The 21,332-nt window shown below is 35.0% G+C and overlaps 1 protein-coding gene across 1 annotated transcript in view; it reads left to right on the top strand.

Annotated features, from left to right (window-relative positions):
* The window catches only part of FRY (FRY microtubule binding protein), a 467,849-nt gene that overhangs the window by 227,576 nt on the left and 218,941 nt on the right, over positions 1–21,332 (top strand). The window contains 1 exon segment of the mRNA XM_074303532.1: positions 11,637–11,836. Coding sequence (XP_074159633.1) covers positions 11,637–11,836 — 200 coding nt within the window.

Below are 21,332 nucleotides of genomic sequence, written 5' to 3'. Positions count from 1 at the left end.
AAAGTTTTTCCCTTCCTGATTTCCTTTTATTCTCTTTTCCTATACCAGTCATCTGATAGCAAAATGTGGAAATAGAACACAGAGATATAGGGTCAAGTCCTATCCCAACTTTGCATTAGTTAGCCAACTTTAAGCAAGTTATTTAACTTTTCTGAGTATCAGTTTTCTATTATAATAAATGACAACAATGGACTATAGAAATGTGGACTGTTGTTGATGTGGCCATTATTATCTTATCTTGGAGTTATTTCTACATGTGCTTCATCTATTTTGCTGCATTATAAGCTTCTTGAGAGCAAATTTATATTTTATGTCCTTTAATGTTCCTTATACAGCCTTTCACTCAGTATATCTGGTGAATGAATGAATGAAATTTAATATACCTAAGAACTCTTAATTTCAGTTTTACAAATAATTTGCAACTCATTCTTCTGAATTCAACAGTTTTAAATTCCCACTTTCGTCCTTTCCAAATGAACAGGTAGGTATACTTTCACTGACTAAGCCACAGTTAGTAATATTCTTTTATCAGAATCTTAGTAGTTCTCCCCAGTATACTCATAACAGCATGGGAGTGTGTAGACTGAAGAGGAGGAATTTGAGATCATGTAAAAGCATACATCAAAAGAGAGATGGAATAGTCAGATCAACAGGTATTTATTAAGAATCCATAATGTGTGAGGCAGGTATGGCGCTCATCTCTTAGGACACAAAGAAAGGTAGAGAAGGTCCCTGTTCTTCAGGAATTCACAGCCTACTGGGGAGACAGTATATAAACAATTGTGGACAATAAGATAAGGGGACAGGATAAATTGAAGATTATATCAGAAAAAAAGACATTAGCATGAAGGGAAACCAGAAGTAGCTTTGGAGAGGAGGTTGGATTTTAGATGAGATTTGAAAAACCCCATAAAGCTGAGGAGAGGAAGAAAAGAATTTCAGGTCTGGGAAACAGCCACAAATACGGATCAGTAGAAGTACAGGAAACCTATCTCCACATTGACATTAAACCATCAATAAAACCCTTTGCAAACAGCCATCTAACTATTTCTGAATATCTCTAATGTGGTATCGTATTATCCATATCTCTTCTATCTTCTTCACAAGAAAAGGCATCAAAGAAAGGCAGTATCACATGATATATAGAGAGCCTGGGAAACCTGGGTTTAAAAATATCTCTTCAGAAACATACAGTCTGAATGAACCTGAGAAAGGTGTTAACATCTCAGTGCCCTAGGCATTTTTCTAAAACTATAAATTATAGAGAATGTATTGGCCTCCTTTGTTAGAGGGCTTTCCTCCCATGGGAGTTTACTAGATCAATGAAATCATAGATTCATTTTTTGTCCCTGTTTTATCAAAAGCTTTGCAAAAATCCAGGCAAACTATATCTACAAATTTAGTAAATGTCAAAAAGGGGATTTAAAATTTTCTTTTAAACTGTTAGACATTTATCTGTGCTAGCTTCAGTTATATGATTGATTTGTTTAGTAGCCTTTTCTTCCAGTTACTATAAAGATAAATTTGGTCTTATCCCCTATGATTACTATGATTCAAATTAATGAGATTTTTTACTGCATAAAAATATAAAATCAATGTTTAGAAGAAAATGTGATCTACTAAATAATAGCAGGAAAAGGGGAAAAGAATGAAGGAGAAAGCAGGAAAAACAATATCCAGTGAAAGACAGATACAGTGTAGTATGTCCTTAATAAGTGTTTGCTAAATTGTTAAATCAATGAGAGATGTTCATCAGAAGAAATAGGAGCATTAAATCTAGGACTGCCTTGCCTACAACAGGACATCTGTTCATCATATTAAGGAAAGACCTTGAAATGGCCAAGTGGCCGCTCCTTTCCTTATTTTTGTGGATCTTGGCAGATGTTCTTTCAGGCTGTAGAACCAACTTAGAGGACTGGAGAATAGCCCATACCATAGTGTCTCAGCAGTGTTTCCGCAGTTTAACAAACTATAATAGAAGGTTTATGAAAGAGAATACAGAAATAGGGAAGGGGAGAGAGTAGTAGGGAAAAGAAGGAAAGGGATATAAGAAAAGTAAAAGGAAAGAGAAGGGAACAAGTGCAAATGGTAGAGAAGGGAAGAGGAAAAAATAAGGGAAGGGAGGAGGAAGGAAGGAAAGAGAGAAAGATGAAGGGGAAAAGATAAATGTGGAAGAGACAAATATAATAGCACCTATTACATGCAATTGCATTCCACTGTACTAAGTGCTTTACAAGTATGATCTCATTTAATCAAATGGTATTGCCTTCCTTCTGATTTCAGCTTATTTCTCAGGAAATCTTGTGCATATAATATTTCTTTTTTTGTCTGATAGCATAGATCTTGTCTGTGTCACAACACTTCTGTATCTCTCTTTGAATATTACTACATAGGTATTACCATGTATTACCATTACCATTACCAGGTATTACCATTAGAATTCTGACTTTTCTTTGAGGAGTTAGAAGATGTTGGAGCTAATGTAGGAAATCTAAAGTCTTAGGAAGCAAAGGAAACAAGCTAAAAATAAGAAACTTCAGGATTTAAAGACCTCAAGAAATAATTTTTACTTAAGTTTGGGGAAGGTGTTCATTTGTTTATACTCTGAAGTACCAATTTATGGCATTGCATCAGAGAAGGGCCTGGAAATAATGGCACCCACAAATTAAACATTCCCATCAGTATGGGGGCTTTTAGATTTGTTTATTTTCTAAGAAATCCCTTGGAGATATCTTCTAAAAAACCCTAGGCTCCATGAAACAGTTTAAAAACAAGTGGATTAGGTGTACTAATTTATGGAAGATAAAGGAAGAACATGTTCAACCCATTTTAAAAATTACTATCACCTCCTCTTCACCTCTCTTAGCTTTTCTCTGGTCCAGTCTTGCAAAACATGCACTGAGCTATTAAACCTGCTGCTCCTTCAAGGCCACAGCTGTTCAAGCCATTTTATACTTAAAGTTCTTTTCTTACTCTTCTTTAAAATATGCAAAGCTTCTTAGATGTCATCAGCCTAAGGAGTCTTACTCTTGCAGACATTTTCCAAATACCCTTATTTTTATGTCTCTTCTCAATTTGAATTTGAATTCTGCTGGAATATTTCTCAGTACTTATTGGAGGAATTCTTTCTGTATCACATTTATGCATTTTCCTTGAGTTTTATTTACTTTGCATGAGTTTCAACATTTCTGTTCTCTTTAGGAATACAGGACAAATGAGTATTTCCTTTTGAGAATGTGGTTTTCTAAACACACTCAGAAATACATTAGTGGTCCATTTATGGTTGCTGAATATGCATGTGTTACCTCTTCTCACTGCATCATCCTTGCTCTATTTTGTTTAAAGAACTATTCCTATAATGTCAATTATCTACTTGAGTCCTACAGGAGAAGGAGGTGGTAGTGGGATATGTGCTATCCTGAAATAAGGAAGAGCTCACATCTTGTTTACTAAAAGAATTTGTTCTCAGTGCTGTGCAGGATGAATGAGCTGCCTTAACCACCATTAAGAATAATCTACCCAGCTGTTAACAGAAAAATGCAGTAAATTACTCTTGCCTAAAAGGTTAAGATTTCTGTTGGTCTCTAGAAAAGTAAAATACTAGTAACCAGCATTTCTACGAAGAAAGAAAATTTGTTTATTCTGCTTACAATAGCCAAGCTCCCAGATATTTCAAAAGCCAAACAGCATCTGGTTTTGAATGTTTCAGATCAGATTTTAATTATCTGAAAATCAATAGAGGATATAGTTGTTTTAATCCAGTCAGTATTATTTTTTTTTGCAAATGGTTATACAGGCAGAATTTTGAGACCTTTGTGTCTTGAAGTGAACTCTAGTCCATGTTATTTTGGGCTGAACAATGATCACATGAGAAGCAACATAATATAGTCCAGTGAATCATGGGCTTGGAGTCATGAAATCTGAGTTTCAATCCTGACTCTATCTCTTATTGGCAATGTGATATTGGGCAGAGTACTTCATTTTTCTGAGACTCAGTTTCTTCATCTATAAAAATGGGAATAAAAACTTTCCAGCTAGCATTTTTATACAGTGCTTTACAGTTTGCAAAACACTTATTGCTTTAAGTTCTTATAGAGTTTTACATAGAATCATAAATCATAGCTCTGAAGCTGGGAGTCACATTAGAGTTCATTTCATTTATTCCCTTCATTTAACTGAAAGCCCATAATTCACACAACAGGATATGTGGCAAATGCCAGAATTTGAACCCAAATGCCATGATTACAAGTTCAGTCTATCTTGTGGGTAAAGACTACTTTCAACCCATAATACTTTAGGGAAAGAAATCTGGTTTCTAAAAAGTTCAATAATTTCCTCAAGTCACTCAGGAAGTAAATGGTAATGCCAGGACTTAAACTCCAATACTATAATTGCAAGTCCATCGCTTTTTCCATCTTATAAAGTATAAGTAATATAAGATATGGTTTCTCTTGCTCTTCAGTTGTGTTCAGTTCTTTGTGATCTCAATTTTGGAGTTTTCTTGGCAGAGATACTCTTTTACAAATGAAGAAACTGAGGCAAGCAGGGTTTAGTGAATTGATCAAGGTCACACAACTAGTTAAGTGTGTAAGACCAGATTTGAACTCATGAAGATGAGCTTTTTTGACACCAGGACCCTGTGCTCTATCCGTTGTGCTTCTTAGCTACCCTTAAAAGATATGATTAGTTTTATGATAATGCCAGGAAAGGAACTTGGGTTTCAAAGAGGTTCAGTGACTGGCCCAATGTAATGCATTTAAAATATGGAGGAGGTATGTTTAAAAAGCACTTCATCTTAAACTGATCTAGGAGTTTTAGTGGGCTACAAACACATGTGAGTCAGACGTGTATTAATGTGCCTTCCAAAAATACTAATGAGATCTTGGATTGCATTAAGAGAGATATAACTTCAGGAAAGACAACTATCACACTTCATTTCACTCATGACTCTCTGTTCTTGTCCTCTGTGACTTAATTGGCACTTCTCTTACCTAAAGAAACTTCTGCACTGGAGCCAGCTCTCCTGATTTTTACTGATAATCTCTTGTATCTAAGGGAAAGCCCCATCCATACTCCAGTTCTTTGACCAACTCCTCCATAGCCTTGACAGCCTTGACCCTAGCACCCTTCCTTCCCTACTCCCTCTCATTTTAGAATTCCATAACTAGGAACAGTGATCAAACCAATCTGTCATTGTTTCTGGATGGGGTGGGGGTGGGGTATTATATCAGACTACTTCTTTATGATCCCACTCACCATCCCTATGATTTTCCAAACCGAAGTGTCCCACTGCTAACCACTACTCTCCTTTGTGGGCTATGTCTGGACATCAAGGCAAAGACTAGCTTTGCTTTTGTATTTATAATCCAATGAGCATATCACAGTGCTTGCCAAATAATAAAGAAATACCTTTTTTCATAGTTTATGGGAATAAGGAGGGGGTAAATGATTCTGCTATACTTTGTCCTGGTCAGATTATATTTAGAATGAAAATGTTGATAAACTGAATAGCATCCAGAGAAGAGTAAAATGAAGGGTGAAGGGTCTTACATTTATGTCATATCAGAATTGGATGAAGGAACCAAGGTTGTTTTTGTCTGGCGAAGAGAAGACTCAAAGGGCATACATAATAACTGAGATCAAGTATTTGAAAGGCCTATGGGAAAAGGATTTGACTTGCTCTGTTTGGTACCAGAGGGCAAACCCAGAAGTAATGGGTAAAAATTATAGAGGCAAAATTGATGTCAGGAAAAACTTCCAGACCATTAGAGCTAAGCATAGGACTGCCTGTGGAAGTAGCTGGTTCCCTCTGATTGGATGGCTTTAAGTAGGTGGCTGTGTGGCAGCTATGAGCTGGACTGGGTGACTATTGAGGTACTTTCCAAAACTCTCAAATTCTTTGATTTTATGATTTCAAATTTGACTTTTAAGTAAAGCATCAAAGTATTTTGTTAACCTGAAAGCTCTATAGCAATATCAGGAATAATGTCACTACCAACAAAAAACACTTATATCATACCTTCAGTATTCCAAAATGCCTTGCATATATTATCTTAAGGGTCCTTTTCACATCCCTGTATAAGTAGGTATTTTAGACATTCTTGCCTTCATCTTAGAGCTAAAGAAACAGGTCTACAATTAATGACTTGACCAAGATAACATAAACCATGCCAGTGACAGGGTTTGAATCCAAGTCTTTTCATGCTTGAAGTTTTGCCTGCTTATTACTTAATACCCTTCTAAACCAGTAACCTGGCTATCAAACCACAGCAGTAGAGATGGTTGCTCTAAAGCCAGAAATTACATTACCTCTCTGGCTCTTTGTTTGGGGATAAAGTATTTTTTTCTCCATGCAGAGCTAGGTCAAGCCTAGAGACAAGAAATTTAAGGATAGAAAATTCACATTTGGAAACAAAGTATTTCCTTTCTTTCCTCTTCTGTATTATAACAAAATTCAGCTGAAGAAATACTGTATTGGGATTGAAGTTGCTGCTTTGGTTAGTGGGCTGGTAAATTGAAGGACACAGTTGGAATAGCCCCAGGGACATGCATCACAGCCAGCAAAGATCTGCCAGCCTGAAGACTGAATGAATTGTCAATGAGCTGGAAACAAAGGATAGAAAGATTTTCAAGAGCTGATCACCTGCTGGCAAAACTGGATCTGGTCAAAAGAATGTGAATGAGCCAAAAAAAGACTCTGTTACAGACTTCCTGGAGATTGGAGTATGAACCCAGGCAGCTGAAATACCAAGTAGGACACCCAGGAAAACAGCAAAAGAAAAAATAACCAACTAGAGGAAATAATGCTTCAAATAAACCATGGAGCAGCATCAACCAGAATCAAGGATTAAAATTCATATCAGCAAAAAAGAAACTAATGGAAGGAAGAAAATTATAAAGCCATAATAGATTTCAATTCCTAACCAGATGGCTAGAAGAGAAAGCAAAATTGGTGTTTACATGAGAAACTCTACAATGAAAAAGCACATTTCAGAAAGGTTAAGTAATTGGAAATCTAATTCCTGTAGGAAACTGGCTTCAACTTTAAGCCTATATCAGCTTTCTTTTTCTTGAGAAGTAAGAATAGCCAATACTAAGCTTCTGAATGCAGTTTTTGAGTCATTCGTTCTAGAATGTTACCTGGGAGAGAAAAGAAAGGTTAAGTTCAGAATTCAAATAGTAGAAGCTTTAAGGAAATTTTAAAAATCATTTAATGTATATTTATTTTAAGTGCCTTAGTTCCCAACTCTGTTACTGCCCAGACCAGTGTTGTCAAACTCAAGTAGAAACAAAACTACTAAAATTTGTACATAAGGATCTCTTGGCTACATATTGCCTTAGTATAGTATGAAGGAATAGCTTTTTGTGTGGTGAATAGAGTAATAGACTAAGAATCAAGAAGACTCATATTCCTGAGTTCAAATCCAGACTTAGATACTAGCTATGTGACTCTGGTAAAATCACTTCATCCTATTTGCCTCAATTTTCTCATCTATAAGATAAGCTGAAAAAGAGAATAGCAAAGCACTCCAGTATTTTACCAAGAAAACCCCAAATGTAGAATTAGATATAACTGAAGCAACTCAATGACAGAAAAAAGTCTGTTTTATTGTATTTGTATTTATTTTGTAAAATATTACCCAATTACATTTTAATTTGGTTCAGACCACTTTGGAGGCATAATAAGCTGCATGCGGCTGTAGATTTCCCCCAAGGTCCCTTTCCATTTTATGGTAATATCAATTATTTTTTATGCCACTCACAAGTCCCAGATAGATTTTGGGAATATTAAATGCCGAAATTTATAGGATAAGAAGAGGAAAATCTATATGAATTGAAGGAGTCAGAAAACAGTAAAGAAGATAGAACTTGAAATGGTCTTAAAACAATGAATAAATAGAATTTGAATAGGAGAAATAGAAGGATGAGGAAACATTCCACAATAGTATGAAGATGATTCAAATTGCATACCTGACCTTTTGCCACATCAAAAAACAAAAAGGGAACCAAAAAAAATCAGATCTGCTAGTCAATCAGGTTTTAGTATAACTAAAATGTATATTGAAATACAATGTAAATATGAACAAGATATTCAAAAGTCAATGAAGTGTTCATCTTTAACATCTTAGTAAAATTTGAAGCTTTATCTTTAGATAACAAGGAAAAACATTTTTATTGATAGTAACTTTCTAAATCTTACCTGAGCTATTAGTTAAATGGAGTAGACCTTTTGAAAACCCTTAAGGAACTATAAAACCTTGGTCATCTGGAACCCTTGAGAAACAAATCTTTTTAGATAGACGATTTTTCCAGATAACTGAGGATTTTCTCCCTTGCTAAGTTTAAGTTTTAAGCAGAGCCATGGAATATTTGAATTAGAAGGAAACTTGAGAAGTTAACTAGTGAAGTGCTATCTAACTCAAATAGAAACAGATCTCAGCAGCCCTATATTGACTTAGAAAAACAAAAATTACATTGTCTGTGTTGTTAAATTTTTATTTATTTTGTGAAATGTTTCCCAATTGTCTTTTCATTTGCTGTTGGCCACTTGGGAGTTTTGCCAGCCATTTGCCATATGTTTAATATCTCAAAAATACATTCCTTTCAATTTACAGATAAGGAAAGTTAAGTTCAGGTAAACAAAGTGACTTTTCCAAGTCATATACAGTTTTTAAGGGTCAGAACCAGAAGTGGATTGGAGGTCTTAGCACTCTTTCACCAATACCATGCTTCCCATCTTGGTGCCAATTAGAATTCTCCCTATGTATCTCAAATGTCACTTCTACCATCATCTCTCCCTGCCTCAATCGTCAGCAGTACTCCTTCCTTTTTTAAACTCTCTCAAAGCTTTATAGTTCTTCACATTCTATTTTGCCTGATTGGTGTATCATTTGGTATTTCATTTCATGCTTCCATTTTTATTAGAAAGTTTTTATGGAGAGGCTCATATCAGAAAATATTTATTAAGTACATATTATATGTCAGGCATTGTTATTAACTCTAAGGATACAAAGAGCAAAAAAGCAATATAACTTCTCTAAAAGAGCTTTTAGTCTAATGCTAGAAATATCATGTAAACAACTATGTAGAAATAATAGGAAAATTGTAAATAATCTCATAGGGAAGGAAGTAAAGTAAATATTAAAGGTTACTGAAAAATATTTCTTGTATAAGGTAGGATTTTAACTGGGACTTGAAGGAAACCAGGGAATTCTGAAGATGTAAATAAAGGAGAGAGAGAATTTCAGGCCTGGGATACACATAGTGAAACACACAGAATTGAGACATGGAAGTGTCATAATTAAAGAACAAGGAAACTAGTATGGAAGAAGAGTAGGTATAAGAATACTGGGAAAGTTAAGAAGAGTCTAGGTGTGATGAAAGCCTTTAAAAATCAGTGAATTTTCCATTTGATTTTGGAGCTAGTATCGAGCCACTGAAGTTTATTGAATAGAGGGATGATGTTGTGAGACCTGCATTTTAGGAAGATTATTTTGACAGCTGAGTAGAGGATGTACTGGAGTGGGGAAAGCCTTGAGGAAGGGCCTGATAATCTAAGAGGTGATAATTGAATCCATGGGAGCTAATGAGATCACCAGGTAGACTAGAAGAAAGCTCCAAATAGAACCTTGGGAGATACACACAGTTAGTGGATCCTATCTACCAGGATGGAGATCCAGCAAAAGAGACTGAGAAGGTGCAGTCAGGCACTGAGGAAAAAAACTCAGAGGGAACAATGTTATAAAACCCTAGAGAAAACAGAGTATCAAAAAAGTGGTAAAGATTATCTGTGCCAAAGGCCTCAGAGAGGTCAAGGAGGATGAGGATTAGGAAAAAGGCCTAAAATTTGGCAAGTAAAAGATCATTGGAAAAGTTCAGTCTTATTTAGTGTATACTGTTTGCCTTGACTGAAAGAGACGAATGATGCTATCTTAACTCATAAGGGAGCCTTCCCTCCTAGAATCGATCATGCCTCTGAAGAAATGATCTGTGTACATCCTAGAAAAGGCAGCTGGGTATATAGAACTGGATTGGGAAAGAAGTCTTTCAGATGAAAAAATTTCCAACATAATATTCAGGGTCTGACTTAACTATCTCTTGACTCCCCATAGCTCTGCATCATATCCAGATCATATATACTCATATGCACAAACATATTGCCTTATGGGGAAAGATAAAGAAGACTTCATTTCATTTATAAGTTTAAAAACTCATGCTCTCTTAGATTATCTTTTTTTTTCTTTTGATTATCTTTGTTTATCTTTGTCCCCTCTGAGCTTAGCACAGTGCTTAACATTAAACCCTTGATAAATGCTTTTAACTGACTATACACTTTCCCAAAATTTGCTTTTACAGGATTTTAATGAAAGTCTGTTTTTGAAAATATTTTAATAAGTTTTTTTTATTTTTCAAAATACATGCAAAGACAGTTTTCAACATTCACCCTTGTAAAACCTTGTGTTCCATATTTTTCTCCCTCTCTCCCAGCTTTCCTCTCTCCTAGATAGCAACTAATCCAATATAGGTTAAGTGTGTATAGTTCTTTTAAACTTATTTCCACATTTATTATGCTGCACAAGAAAAACCAGATCAAAAAGGGGGGAAATGAGAAAAAAACAAGCAAGCAAACAACAAAAAGGTGAAAATTCTATGCTGTGATCCACATTGAGTCCCCATAGTCCTCTTTTTAGATAAGCTCTCTCCATCACAAATCTATTAGAACTGGCCTGAATCACCTCATTATTGAAAAGAGCCAAATCCATTACAGTTGATCATCACATAACTTTATTGTTGTTGTATACAATGTTTTCTTGGTTCTACCCACTTCACTTAGTATCAATTCATATAAATCTCTCCAGGTCTTTCTGAAATCTTCCTGCTGATCATTTTTTGTAGAACAATAATATTCATTACATTCATACCATAAGTTGTTTAGCCATTCCCCAACTGATAGGCCTCCACTCAGGGAAATGTTTTAAGATTGAAGTTAGTTCTAGGGCTGGATTTTAACCCAAGGCTTAGAGTCAGGAAGACTTGAGTTCATATACTGCCTCAGACACTTACCTCTGCCTCAATTTCCTCTACTATAAAATGGAAATAATAATAATGGTATCCATTTAAGTAATATCTACTGCCATTTAATTAGTATCAATCATTGTTAATAGCATTAAGCTGATAACATTTATCTAATTAGTATTCATCTAATTCCTTGTTAAGTTATTTTTCAGTTGTGTCTTACCCTTCATGAGTCCATTTGAGGCTTTCTTAGCAGAGATACTGCAGTAGTTGCCATTTCCTTCTCCAGCTCATTTTACAGATGAGGAAACTGAGGCAAACACAACTAAGTAACTTGTCCAAAATCATATAGCCAACAGGTATCTGAAGTAAGATTCACATTCATATTTACTGATTCCAAATCCAGCACTCTAATCTCTGCATTGAGCCTGCCAATTGAAGTGTGACAAAATTTTCTAAGAGTAAGATCAAAAAGTTCTTCAAACACCAAGATACCCACTTTCTTTTGGGGTGTTTTGTGTTGCTTTGGAACCTAATGCATGTGTTTGTGTACTTGGGTACTAAATTTGAACCATTATGGAAGATTATAGGCACTAAAAATCTCCTGTTTGTTTTTTCAGCTTCTCCAGTCGGTAACGGTTATATCAAACCTCCAGTTCCACCTGTTTCTGGCACACAAAGGGAGAAAGGGCCTCCCACCATGTTGCCCATCAATGTTGACCCAGACAGCAAACCAGGAGAATATGTACTCAAGAGTCTATTTGTCAACTTCACCACTCAAGCTGAGCGCAAGATTCGTATCATCATGGCAGAACCTCTGGTGAGTTTATAAAATGAAAGGCATATGCCTCTGGACTGTATATAGTAAGCCTATCTTTTATACATAAGGGTAGACTGCCAGAGATGCTCTTCTCTGTCTTGTAAGGATTATTGATTTTTATAAGAGTTGTAATAACCATTAATGTTTATGTTTGGTTATTTATTGAGAAGCATATGTTTTGGCATGGTAGAGAGATGAAACTGAGCTCTCAAAAGCTATGTCAGGGAAGTACAAGATAGGGTATCTTCTACTAAGCTGGCTAAATATCTAGTCCATGATCAGTAAATGGATTCCAAGCTTCCCTGGACCAGACTCACTGAGTCCAGTGAAGGTCACCACTACCCTAGTTGCAAGGCAACGAAATTTTGACCTTTGATAATTGTCAAAGACCAAAGAGTTTTGATTTATGCTGTGGAGGGAATATCTGTACTAACTGGAACATATTCCTTTAAAGTATTTTCTCTGAAAAGGCATTATAATCTCCTTTTAAAATTATATTAAACAAAAATTTAACCTTCATATTCTATGTATAGTTCCTTAAACATAGAGACTTTTGCCATTCTTTGTATTCCCAAATATACCTGGCACATTATTGTTGTTATTCAGTCATGTACAACTCTTTGAGACCCCAGGGACAGTTTTAAAGATACTTAAGTGATTTGCCATTTTCTTCTCCAGTGGATTAAGACAAAGTTAAGTGAATTGCCCAGGATTACACAAGTAGTAAGTGCCTATGGCTGAATTTCTTCCTGACTCCAAGATAAGCACTCTATTTGCTGAGCCATGTAACTGTCTGATACAGAATAAAAATGTAATAATTGCTTGATTGAGATAATTATAGTGGTGGTGGTGATGGTGATAGTAGTAGTAGTGGTGGTAGTGGTGGTGGTGGTGATGATAGTGGTAGTGGTGATAGTGGTGGTAATAGTAGTAATAGTAGTAGTAATAAATATTTATATAGGGCTTTAAAATTCACAAAGTGCTTTACAAATATATTTTATTTGATTCTCACAACAACCCTGCAAAGTCAGCACAATCATTATCCCCATTTACAAATGAGGAAAGAAGCTCACAAATTGAGTGATTTGCCTATGGTCATATAACTAATAAGTATCTAATGTGAAATTCAAACTCAGGTCTTCCTGATTCCAAGCCCAGCATTTTATCCATTGATCAAAGTTATCAATACAATTGACAATTAAAAATACTAATCATATACAAAATTAACATTCAGGATGTGTCTGTCCACTTTTAAAAGGAACTAAGCAATTGTCATTTCATTATACTGGCCTCCTTTGGCCCTGCAGAAGACCATTCCTTTTTTCCTAGGTGAGTTAAGAGTTATATAAGCTGTCATATATGTCTTATAATTTTGCTCTACTCTTGTTGCTTTTTTATACAAAGAAAGAGTGGATGTGGGCAAGGGTATATAAATGATACAGAGAAGTGTGATATGAAAGCCAAAGACACTGATGACTACATCTTATTTTTTTTAAGTTACAAAACAGTATTTTTAAAAATAGAAAACTAAATGATTGTTGCCCTAGAATTTCAAATTTTGAAAATATTTTTTGTGATGCCTTGTGAAGACCAAGTTAGCACCCTGGATACCTTAAAATCAGCCAGAGTCAGGATAAGCAAAAGTCCTTGGTCTTTATTCTTGGTCTTAGGGATAGAAGTGAAATTGGATGGACACAGGATCTGCAGGACCTCTCCTCTCCTTTTCCACGCCCAAGGTGACTCTGTCTTGTCTTACTCCACCCCCTAATCCTTCCCACAATTCTCTGTATATACCAAAAGATTGAACCAGCACAAAATAGTGGGAAGGGCCATTTTCCAAGCATATGCTAATAGAGTATTGTCCAATCGGTAATTAGTCTTAAGTGCTCGGTTGTCCAACCTCAGTGCATCAAATCAGAGTTTCATCCCTTTACAATGCCTTCTTGGGATCTTGCCGGCAAAGTTTTATTGTTGTTGTTTCCATTGGTAAGTCAGTGCCAGAAAAGTTTCTAGAGATTTCAAAAGACTGGAGATTCTACATTCGTGTTCACCTGGCCTTGGGTCGTGGTTTGCTTGTCACACAGATCATGTTGGTTTTAGCTAGTAAAGGTTTCCTTTTTAGATTCAGTGATGGGAAGTCAGGGACTTAATGTTATTTATATTGTTATAAATTATTTGTTATTGTATATTATTATAACTGTTTTGGTTTAAAATCCAGCCTCAGACACTTACTAGCTATATGACTTGAGGCAAGTCATCTAACTTCAATCACTAACAATTTAGCCCTTTGCTAAGTTGTTAACAACAAAATGGTAATGAAAGAAACACTCATTCATCAAGTACTATGTGCCAGACACTATGCTAAATGCTATATACAAATACTATGTCAGCTAATAAGTCTCTGAAGCAGAATTCATACTCAAATCATCCATTTAGGCACAATGCTCTATTATACCATATAGCTTTATATAAGTACCCATTGAGCTTTCAGATACCCTAAATTGTGTGTATGGTTTTTTTTTTCTCTTCAGTCAATTTATTGAGTAATCTATTTGTCTTTGGTAAAATTGACTGAATTGCATGGCCTATTATTCCATTTTTAAAATGCAAGTGTGTCTCAGGCATTCTGATCTGCAGCCATATCAAAGGGGGTAATCATTGATTTGGGCATCAACTTACTTTCTTGTGAGGATTGTTGTGATCTCTTATTTTAGGTGGGAAGCAAGAGATAGAAATCTATAGATTTATTAATATTGAAAATTCTCCCTACCAAAACAACCAGCGACATATCAATAATCATTTTATCCTGAAGAATTACCTGGGACACTGAGAGATTAAGGGACTTGTCCATGGCCACACAGCCAGTATATATTAGAGCCACAACTTATACCCAAATCTAATTTGCATCAGTTGCAACTTTTTCTCTATTATATCATGCTGCTTCTCATCTTGCACATAACTAAAAATATTGTGGGGATAAATTTCAAGAATGTACAAAATGTGTGTTTATCGTTAAAAGAATTCTATGGGAGGAAAAATATATCTTGTGTTCTTAAGGATTTGTATTACTTTGTAAGAGAAAGAGTCATAAGTTATTCTTACATTGTGAGTTATTCATAGATAGTTATATTAGAAGTTAAACAGAATACACTGCAAAATTCAAGGAAGGTTTCATGAAATAAGAACAGGTGTAATTGAGATAAGCCTTGAAATAAGAGAGTAAAAACCTGTTTGCCTCAATTTCCTCATCTGTAAAATGAGATAAAGAAGGAAATGGTAAAACACTCCAGGATTTCTGGAGTGAAAACCCCAAACAGGGTCATGCAGAATCAGACATGACTGTTCCACTAAACAACAACAACCACCTTAGTAAATAGGGATTGAGGATAAGATATGCAAAGATTCAGAAAAGGAAAGGGCAAAAGCAATGGTGATTGAAGAGTTTTACTGGAAGAAAGTCTGAGTGGAAGAGAGTAGCACGTAATAAGACTGTAATAGAATATCATCTCTTGGAGGACATGGACTATATTATTTTCTTCTTCATATTCTGATCAGTGCAATGTCTGATTCATACTAGTGGCTTAATAAATTCTTGCTAATTGATTGGAAATGTGTGTTGAAGCCAAATGGTGAAAAGGTTTGAATGCCAGGCTAATTAATTTGTACCTTAAACTTTGATGATAATGGTGGTCATGATGATGATGGTGGTGGTGGTGGTGATAGAATTAATAGTAGTAATAGTTATGATGGTGGTAGGGGTGATGGTGGAGTAGGAGGAAGAAGAGAGAGTAGAAGAAGAAATTTATGAAGCACTTTAAAGCTTAAAAGTACTTTACATATAATATCTCAGAATTATCTGTTTAGATGTATTCAATAGAACGATTACTTTAGCAATAACATATAGAATGGATTATTCAGGGGAGACACTGGAATCACTTGGAATTGGAATATGGATCTAGAAGTTCAAAGAATCTGTGGAACATTTCAGTGCTAGATTCACCAAGACTTGCAATCAATGGGAAATAAGAGGTAAAAGAAGTGAAAATTAAGACTGATGTTTTGAACTTGAGTGAGTGCAGTGCCATCAGCAGAAAAACAGAAGTGATAATAAAGAGAGGCTTTAGAAGGAAGAGAATGAGTATAGAATTAGGGTATATTGAATTTGAGGTACTCTGAGGACATCCAAGTGGAGATATCCAGTGGAAAATTGAAAATGGAGGATGTGAGATGAGAGGTGTGATCAGTTTTAGATACAAATTTAGGAGTTATCTTTATAAAGATGGTGAGTAAAGCTATGGAAGTAATTGAGATCACCAAGGAAAAGCATATAGAGGAGAAGGATAGGGGAAAGGGTCAAAGAAAGACAGAGCCTTAAACGAAATCCATACCAGAGCAGTAAACTCTGCAGGACTTGGTTGGATGCTTATCTAGCTTTGTGGAATAGAGGTGAATTCCCCACTGTAAGCTCAGTCCAAGTGATACCACTTCTCCACCCTTCTACTTTAGGGCATCTAAGGATACCTAATTATACATTGATGTGGTAACCTGCTTCTTCTCCCTTCTTTCTCCCCCCCACCAATGAGAGAAGAGAATCAGATTAACTGATACAGCTCTACAGTGAAAACCAATCTTTATCTTCCTTGCAAAGGACAGTAGAGTTTGACGTCTTTAACAAGAATTCTCTTAGTAACTGTGTAACAAAATCAAATCATAGATCTGAAGAAATTAGTTAGTTTATTCCTCCTACCTTTATATAGGACAGCTTTTATTAGATAATATTCTAAGCTGTTTCTACAGTTTCAGAGAAGGAGGTAACTCATTATATGACCATCCATTCTAGAATTTTAAAATCCTCTCTATCAAGAAACTCTTCTACCTAATCTCCTGTCTCATATTGCCTGGCATTTCCTTTTACTCTGTCCCACAGGAGAAAGTGAACACTTGGTTACTTAATACTCCATGGAAGAGCCTTCCATATACTTATTGCTTTTCTTTCTCCTAATTGATAACTTTCAATTCCTTTAGCTTGTCCTCAAGAAGATTTTATTTTACGTTTATCTCCTTTGTCCTTTCTCCCCTCCACATTCACCTACTGAAGTCAAATGATACCACAAGGTAGTCTTCACTGACTCACACCCAAAGGGGTAACAACTTACTCATTCTCAAGACCAGGATAACATAACATAAATCATACACTTTAGAGTCAGGAAGGACCTTAGAAGAAATCAATCCCAAATTCTATACCATTCTAAAACAAGAAATGTGGAATTAATTGCCTTGCCCAAAGTCACAAACAGTAAGATACAGTCAGGAGTCAAATCCAGGTTCCCCTTTTTATATTTTCTTGGCATTTCTCTTACTCATTTTTATATATATTTCCCAAAATGTTCTTTGAGAACAAGAGTTGATCTAAGATGTTCAGGTCTCTCAATGTGTAGCACTGTGTTCTCCACACAATAGGTGATTGATCAGATGGTTGTTGAGCTGAATTTGCTGAACAAGCAACAGTCCTATTTTCCAATGTGGACTATTGAAATAATTATCCAAAAATAAGAATAATGGAGGATAAAATCAAGCCTTCCAAAGGAATACTGGATAAATGACGACTAGAACACTAGAATAGAAGTAATAAGGGCAGGAGTTTCTTCCTTATTTTAAGTCTTACTCTGTGTGTAGTATGTATGAATGTGTGTGTATATATATATATATATATATATGTGTATATATATATATATATATATATATATATATATATATATCTCAGGTATATATATCTATCAGTTATATATATATATATATGTGTGTGTGTGTGTACATATATGTATATGTATTTATTGTCTAGCCATGAACTTCATATATATATTTACTTTTCTAGAAAATCACTTGTCTATTTTTGACATGTATTGGTCAACCTGCCATCTAGGGGAAGGTGTGGGGAGAAGGAGGGGAAAAGTTGGAGCAAAAGGTTTTGCAATTGTCAATGCTGAAAAATTACTCATGCATATATCTTGTAAATAAAAAGCTATAATAAAAAAAGAAAATAATTTGTCTAAGCTTGTCTAAATTCAAGAATCCCCTCAATGCTAGATTCAAAGATTTATGAGATAGCAACAAGGGTCACAGAGTAGTTCCAAAAAATTTATGCCATCTCTCATTTTTTTGAAGAAAACCTTGTATTTTTTAAGAAAGTTTGACCACTGCTACCTCTTTTTTTTTTGTTTTTACCTTTAAAATTCAGTAATTAAATTGTATCTCTTAATAGGCTGTGTTCAGAATTCATCTCTAAGAAATATGAATCTAAATTGCAACTTTGCAACTTCAGTCACTAATCAAAGGAGAACAATAGGTGAGATGGGGAAAATAATATGGTAAAAGGAGAAATGGTGGCAAAAAAAACCCCAGTAGGGGTCACCATGAGCCAGGTCCTAGGAAGTGCTGATGGCAAGTAGTTAGAGGGCCTGCTACAGGTGCTTCTCAACTTCTTTGTGGCATGAATCCCTTTGACAATGTGATGAAACCTATGAACCTCTTCTAAAAAGAATGTTTAAATGTGTAAAATAAATAGGATTGCAACAGAGACCAATTATATTAAAATAGTTATTAAAATGTTTATTAAAAAAATAACAAGTTCACAGACCTTAAGATCCTCTGGTAGTCTAGCAATATCACAGATTAGGCCCCTTTTCGCAGTGGTGGACATAAATACTAGAATTTGTTCCTCAGTTACTACCTCTCTGAGGCTATTTATTGTCTGTACAGTTGGATATTCTTTCCCATGACACCACTCCAAGTTCTTAAATCAATTAAATAGACAATCAGTAATCATTATCATTATTTACAAGGGATCTAGAGTTTCCCTTGTAGATGTAATCCTCTAGTTATGGAAGCAGTATATTCTATTGGAATATCAGCAAACCTTGAAAATATATTCTTGTATTATTTTTGAGTCACTTCCCAGAAGTTGAGGTACTTCATCCATGACTGCTATATATTTAGCTGTAGATATAACTATGAATTGATAGGCATACAGATAAAAATTTAGACACACATACGTTCTTCTATGAAGCAGAAATGTAATAGAACAAGAATACAAAGAGTATGTGTTCCAGTTCCAGTTCTTCTAGTGACTGGATGGATGACCCTCAATGTTGAACAAATCATTTCAACTCTCTTCCTCTTTAAAATGAAGATGGGTCTAGATGACCTCTAGTGTTCCACGTGGAACTAAAATTCCTTTTAAAAATGAATCTATGGGAGCAGCTAGGTGACACAGTGGATAGAGCACCAGCCCTGAAGTCAGGAGGACCTGAGTTCAAATCTGGTATCAGACACTTAACACTTCCTAGCTGTGTAACCCTGGGCAAGTCACTTAAACCCAATTGCCTCAGGGGAAAAATGGATATGCATATTTTGATACATAATTATTTTTAAATGAAAGATGGCATAAAATAGCAGGAAGAAAGATGGCCTCTATATCAAGGAAACCTTGGTTCAAGACCAGCTATGATACATACTAACTTTGCAATCCTATGGAAGAAGTCGCTTATTTCTAGTTCTCTAAGCAATTCTCTAAGACCATAAGTTGCAGAGAAAGTGCCAACCTGCTTTGGTAAAGGGAGTTTCCTTATCTGGAAAATCCCAATATGAAGGAAATCAGAGGTCTAGTAACCATTCCTAATTATTCAAAAGTAACATGAATGTTTTTATGTTTTTGTGTATAACAGAAATCAGAAGTGCATATTATCTTGACACATCTCTAAGAGCTCACAGCCTCTTAAAAGTTTTTCCTGTTAAAGATACTGCACTTGGAATAAAACCTGAGAGAGGTGAACTGAGAGAGGTTTTTTTTTTTTACTTGCCCTTTGATCTTTGAGTAATAAATATCAATAGAGAGAAGAAGGATAAACTCTCATTAACCAGACTGCAAAGTTCTCTTTGAACTTTGAATGAAACCTGGAAGGAAGAAGACATCTATTTGACTTTAAAAGAAGAAAAAGCAACTCAAAGATTCTTCCTGCTAATTAACAGAGCATGGCTTTGTGATAAATAAGAGTCTGCTTATTTATAAGGACCAGGAATTTGTAATGCCTTTGTGATGAAAGGCAGTATATAAATTTAAATATTTATTTCCAGAGCTCTTCAGTGATGGCTAATTTTAATTTGTCTCATCCTTTTTCATGGAATGGTTTCAGTGATTAGCTCATATTCACATTGTATTGAATATATGTTATAATATGCCACTACTAGATATATTTCCAAAGAATATTAGGGGGAAGGGAAAAGAACCTATATGGTCTAAAATGTTTATAGCAGCTTTCTTTGTGGTGGTGAAGAATGGGAAATTGAAGTGATATCCAACAATTGGGGAATGAGGAACAAGTTGTAGTATTTGATTGAGATGGAATAGTACTGTGCTATAAAAAAAATTATGAGCTTGATAATCTTAGAAAAACATGGATAAACTCGCATAAAATAATGAAGAGTGAAATGAGCAGAGCCAAGAGAATGCTATTTATGATCATTGCAAAATTATTTTAAGAACTATTATGATTGACTAAGTTACTTTATGTATTATAAATACCCAAATTGATTACAAAGCTTTATTCTTCCAGAAAAAGAATTAATAAAAAGAAGTTTGTGAAAATTGATTTTATAAATGTATATATTTGTATCTAATAGTAGCCATCTCTAAGACAAGGGGAAGAGGAGAAAAAAAAGAAATTTATATAACTTATATATTACAAAGAAATAGTTGTACATTATTAATTTTCAGCTTCATGTGTAATTATATTTTTCTATGTTATGGAAATACTAATTTCATAAATTAAAAACAAAATAAATAAAAATTTTAAAAAGAATATACTCTTTGTTGTGTGGTATGATCTCTCTATCATGTATTGAATGTCTACTTTGTACCAGATATAGTCTTAAGCCTTGGCATATAGGACAAAGAATGAAACAATCCTTACTCTTGATTTTATATATATATATATATATAATGTTTTGGAAAACTAGTTGTTGGGGACATTGGGAAAGGCTCTATGCAAAGGGCAAAATTTGAACCACTACATCTTAATAGAAAAGAGGGACTGTGAGTCAGAATACTATGGGACTGCATTCAGGAATGGGAAATAGACATTGCCATGTCAGAAAGACAGAAGATGGATGACCATTGCAAAGTCAAGGATGTATGAAATTGAATGTTCTGCGTTAGGAAGAGAGAGAAGGCCAGTTTGGCTGGATGGCAGAACATTAGGAGGGAAGTAATGTCCAATAAGAATGGAGAGGTAGGTTATACATAGGATTTGTAAAGTGTTGAAAACTTAACAGAGAAATTTATCTATATTATCCTGAAGGCAATAGGAAGTCACTGATATTTGGTTGAGTAGTGAAATCACATGACCAGATTTATGCTTAAGAAGAATTACTTAGGGGGCACTATATAGGATGGACTGAAGCAGTAAGAGACGTAAGGCAGGAAGAAAACAGCTATGGG

The sequence above is a fragment of the Sminthopsis crassicaudata genome, chromosome 3, assembly GCF_048593235.1.
Source record: "Sminthopsis crassicaudata isolate SCR6 chromosome 3, ASM4859323v1, whole genome shotgun sequence".
Classification (NCBI taxonomy): domain Eukaryota; kingdom Metazoa; phylum Chordata; class Mammalia; order Dasyuromorphia; family Dasyuridae; genus Sminthopsis; species Sminthopsis crassicaudata.
Note: the sequence above shows the minus strand (reverse complement) of the source record. Positions and strands in the feature narration are given on the sequence as shown.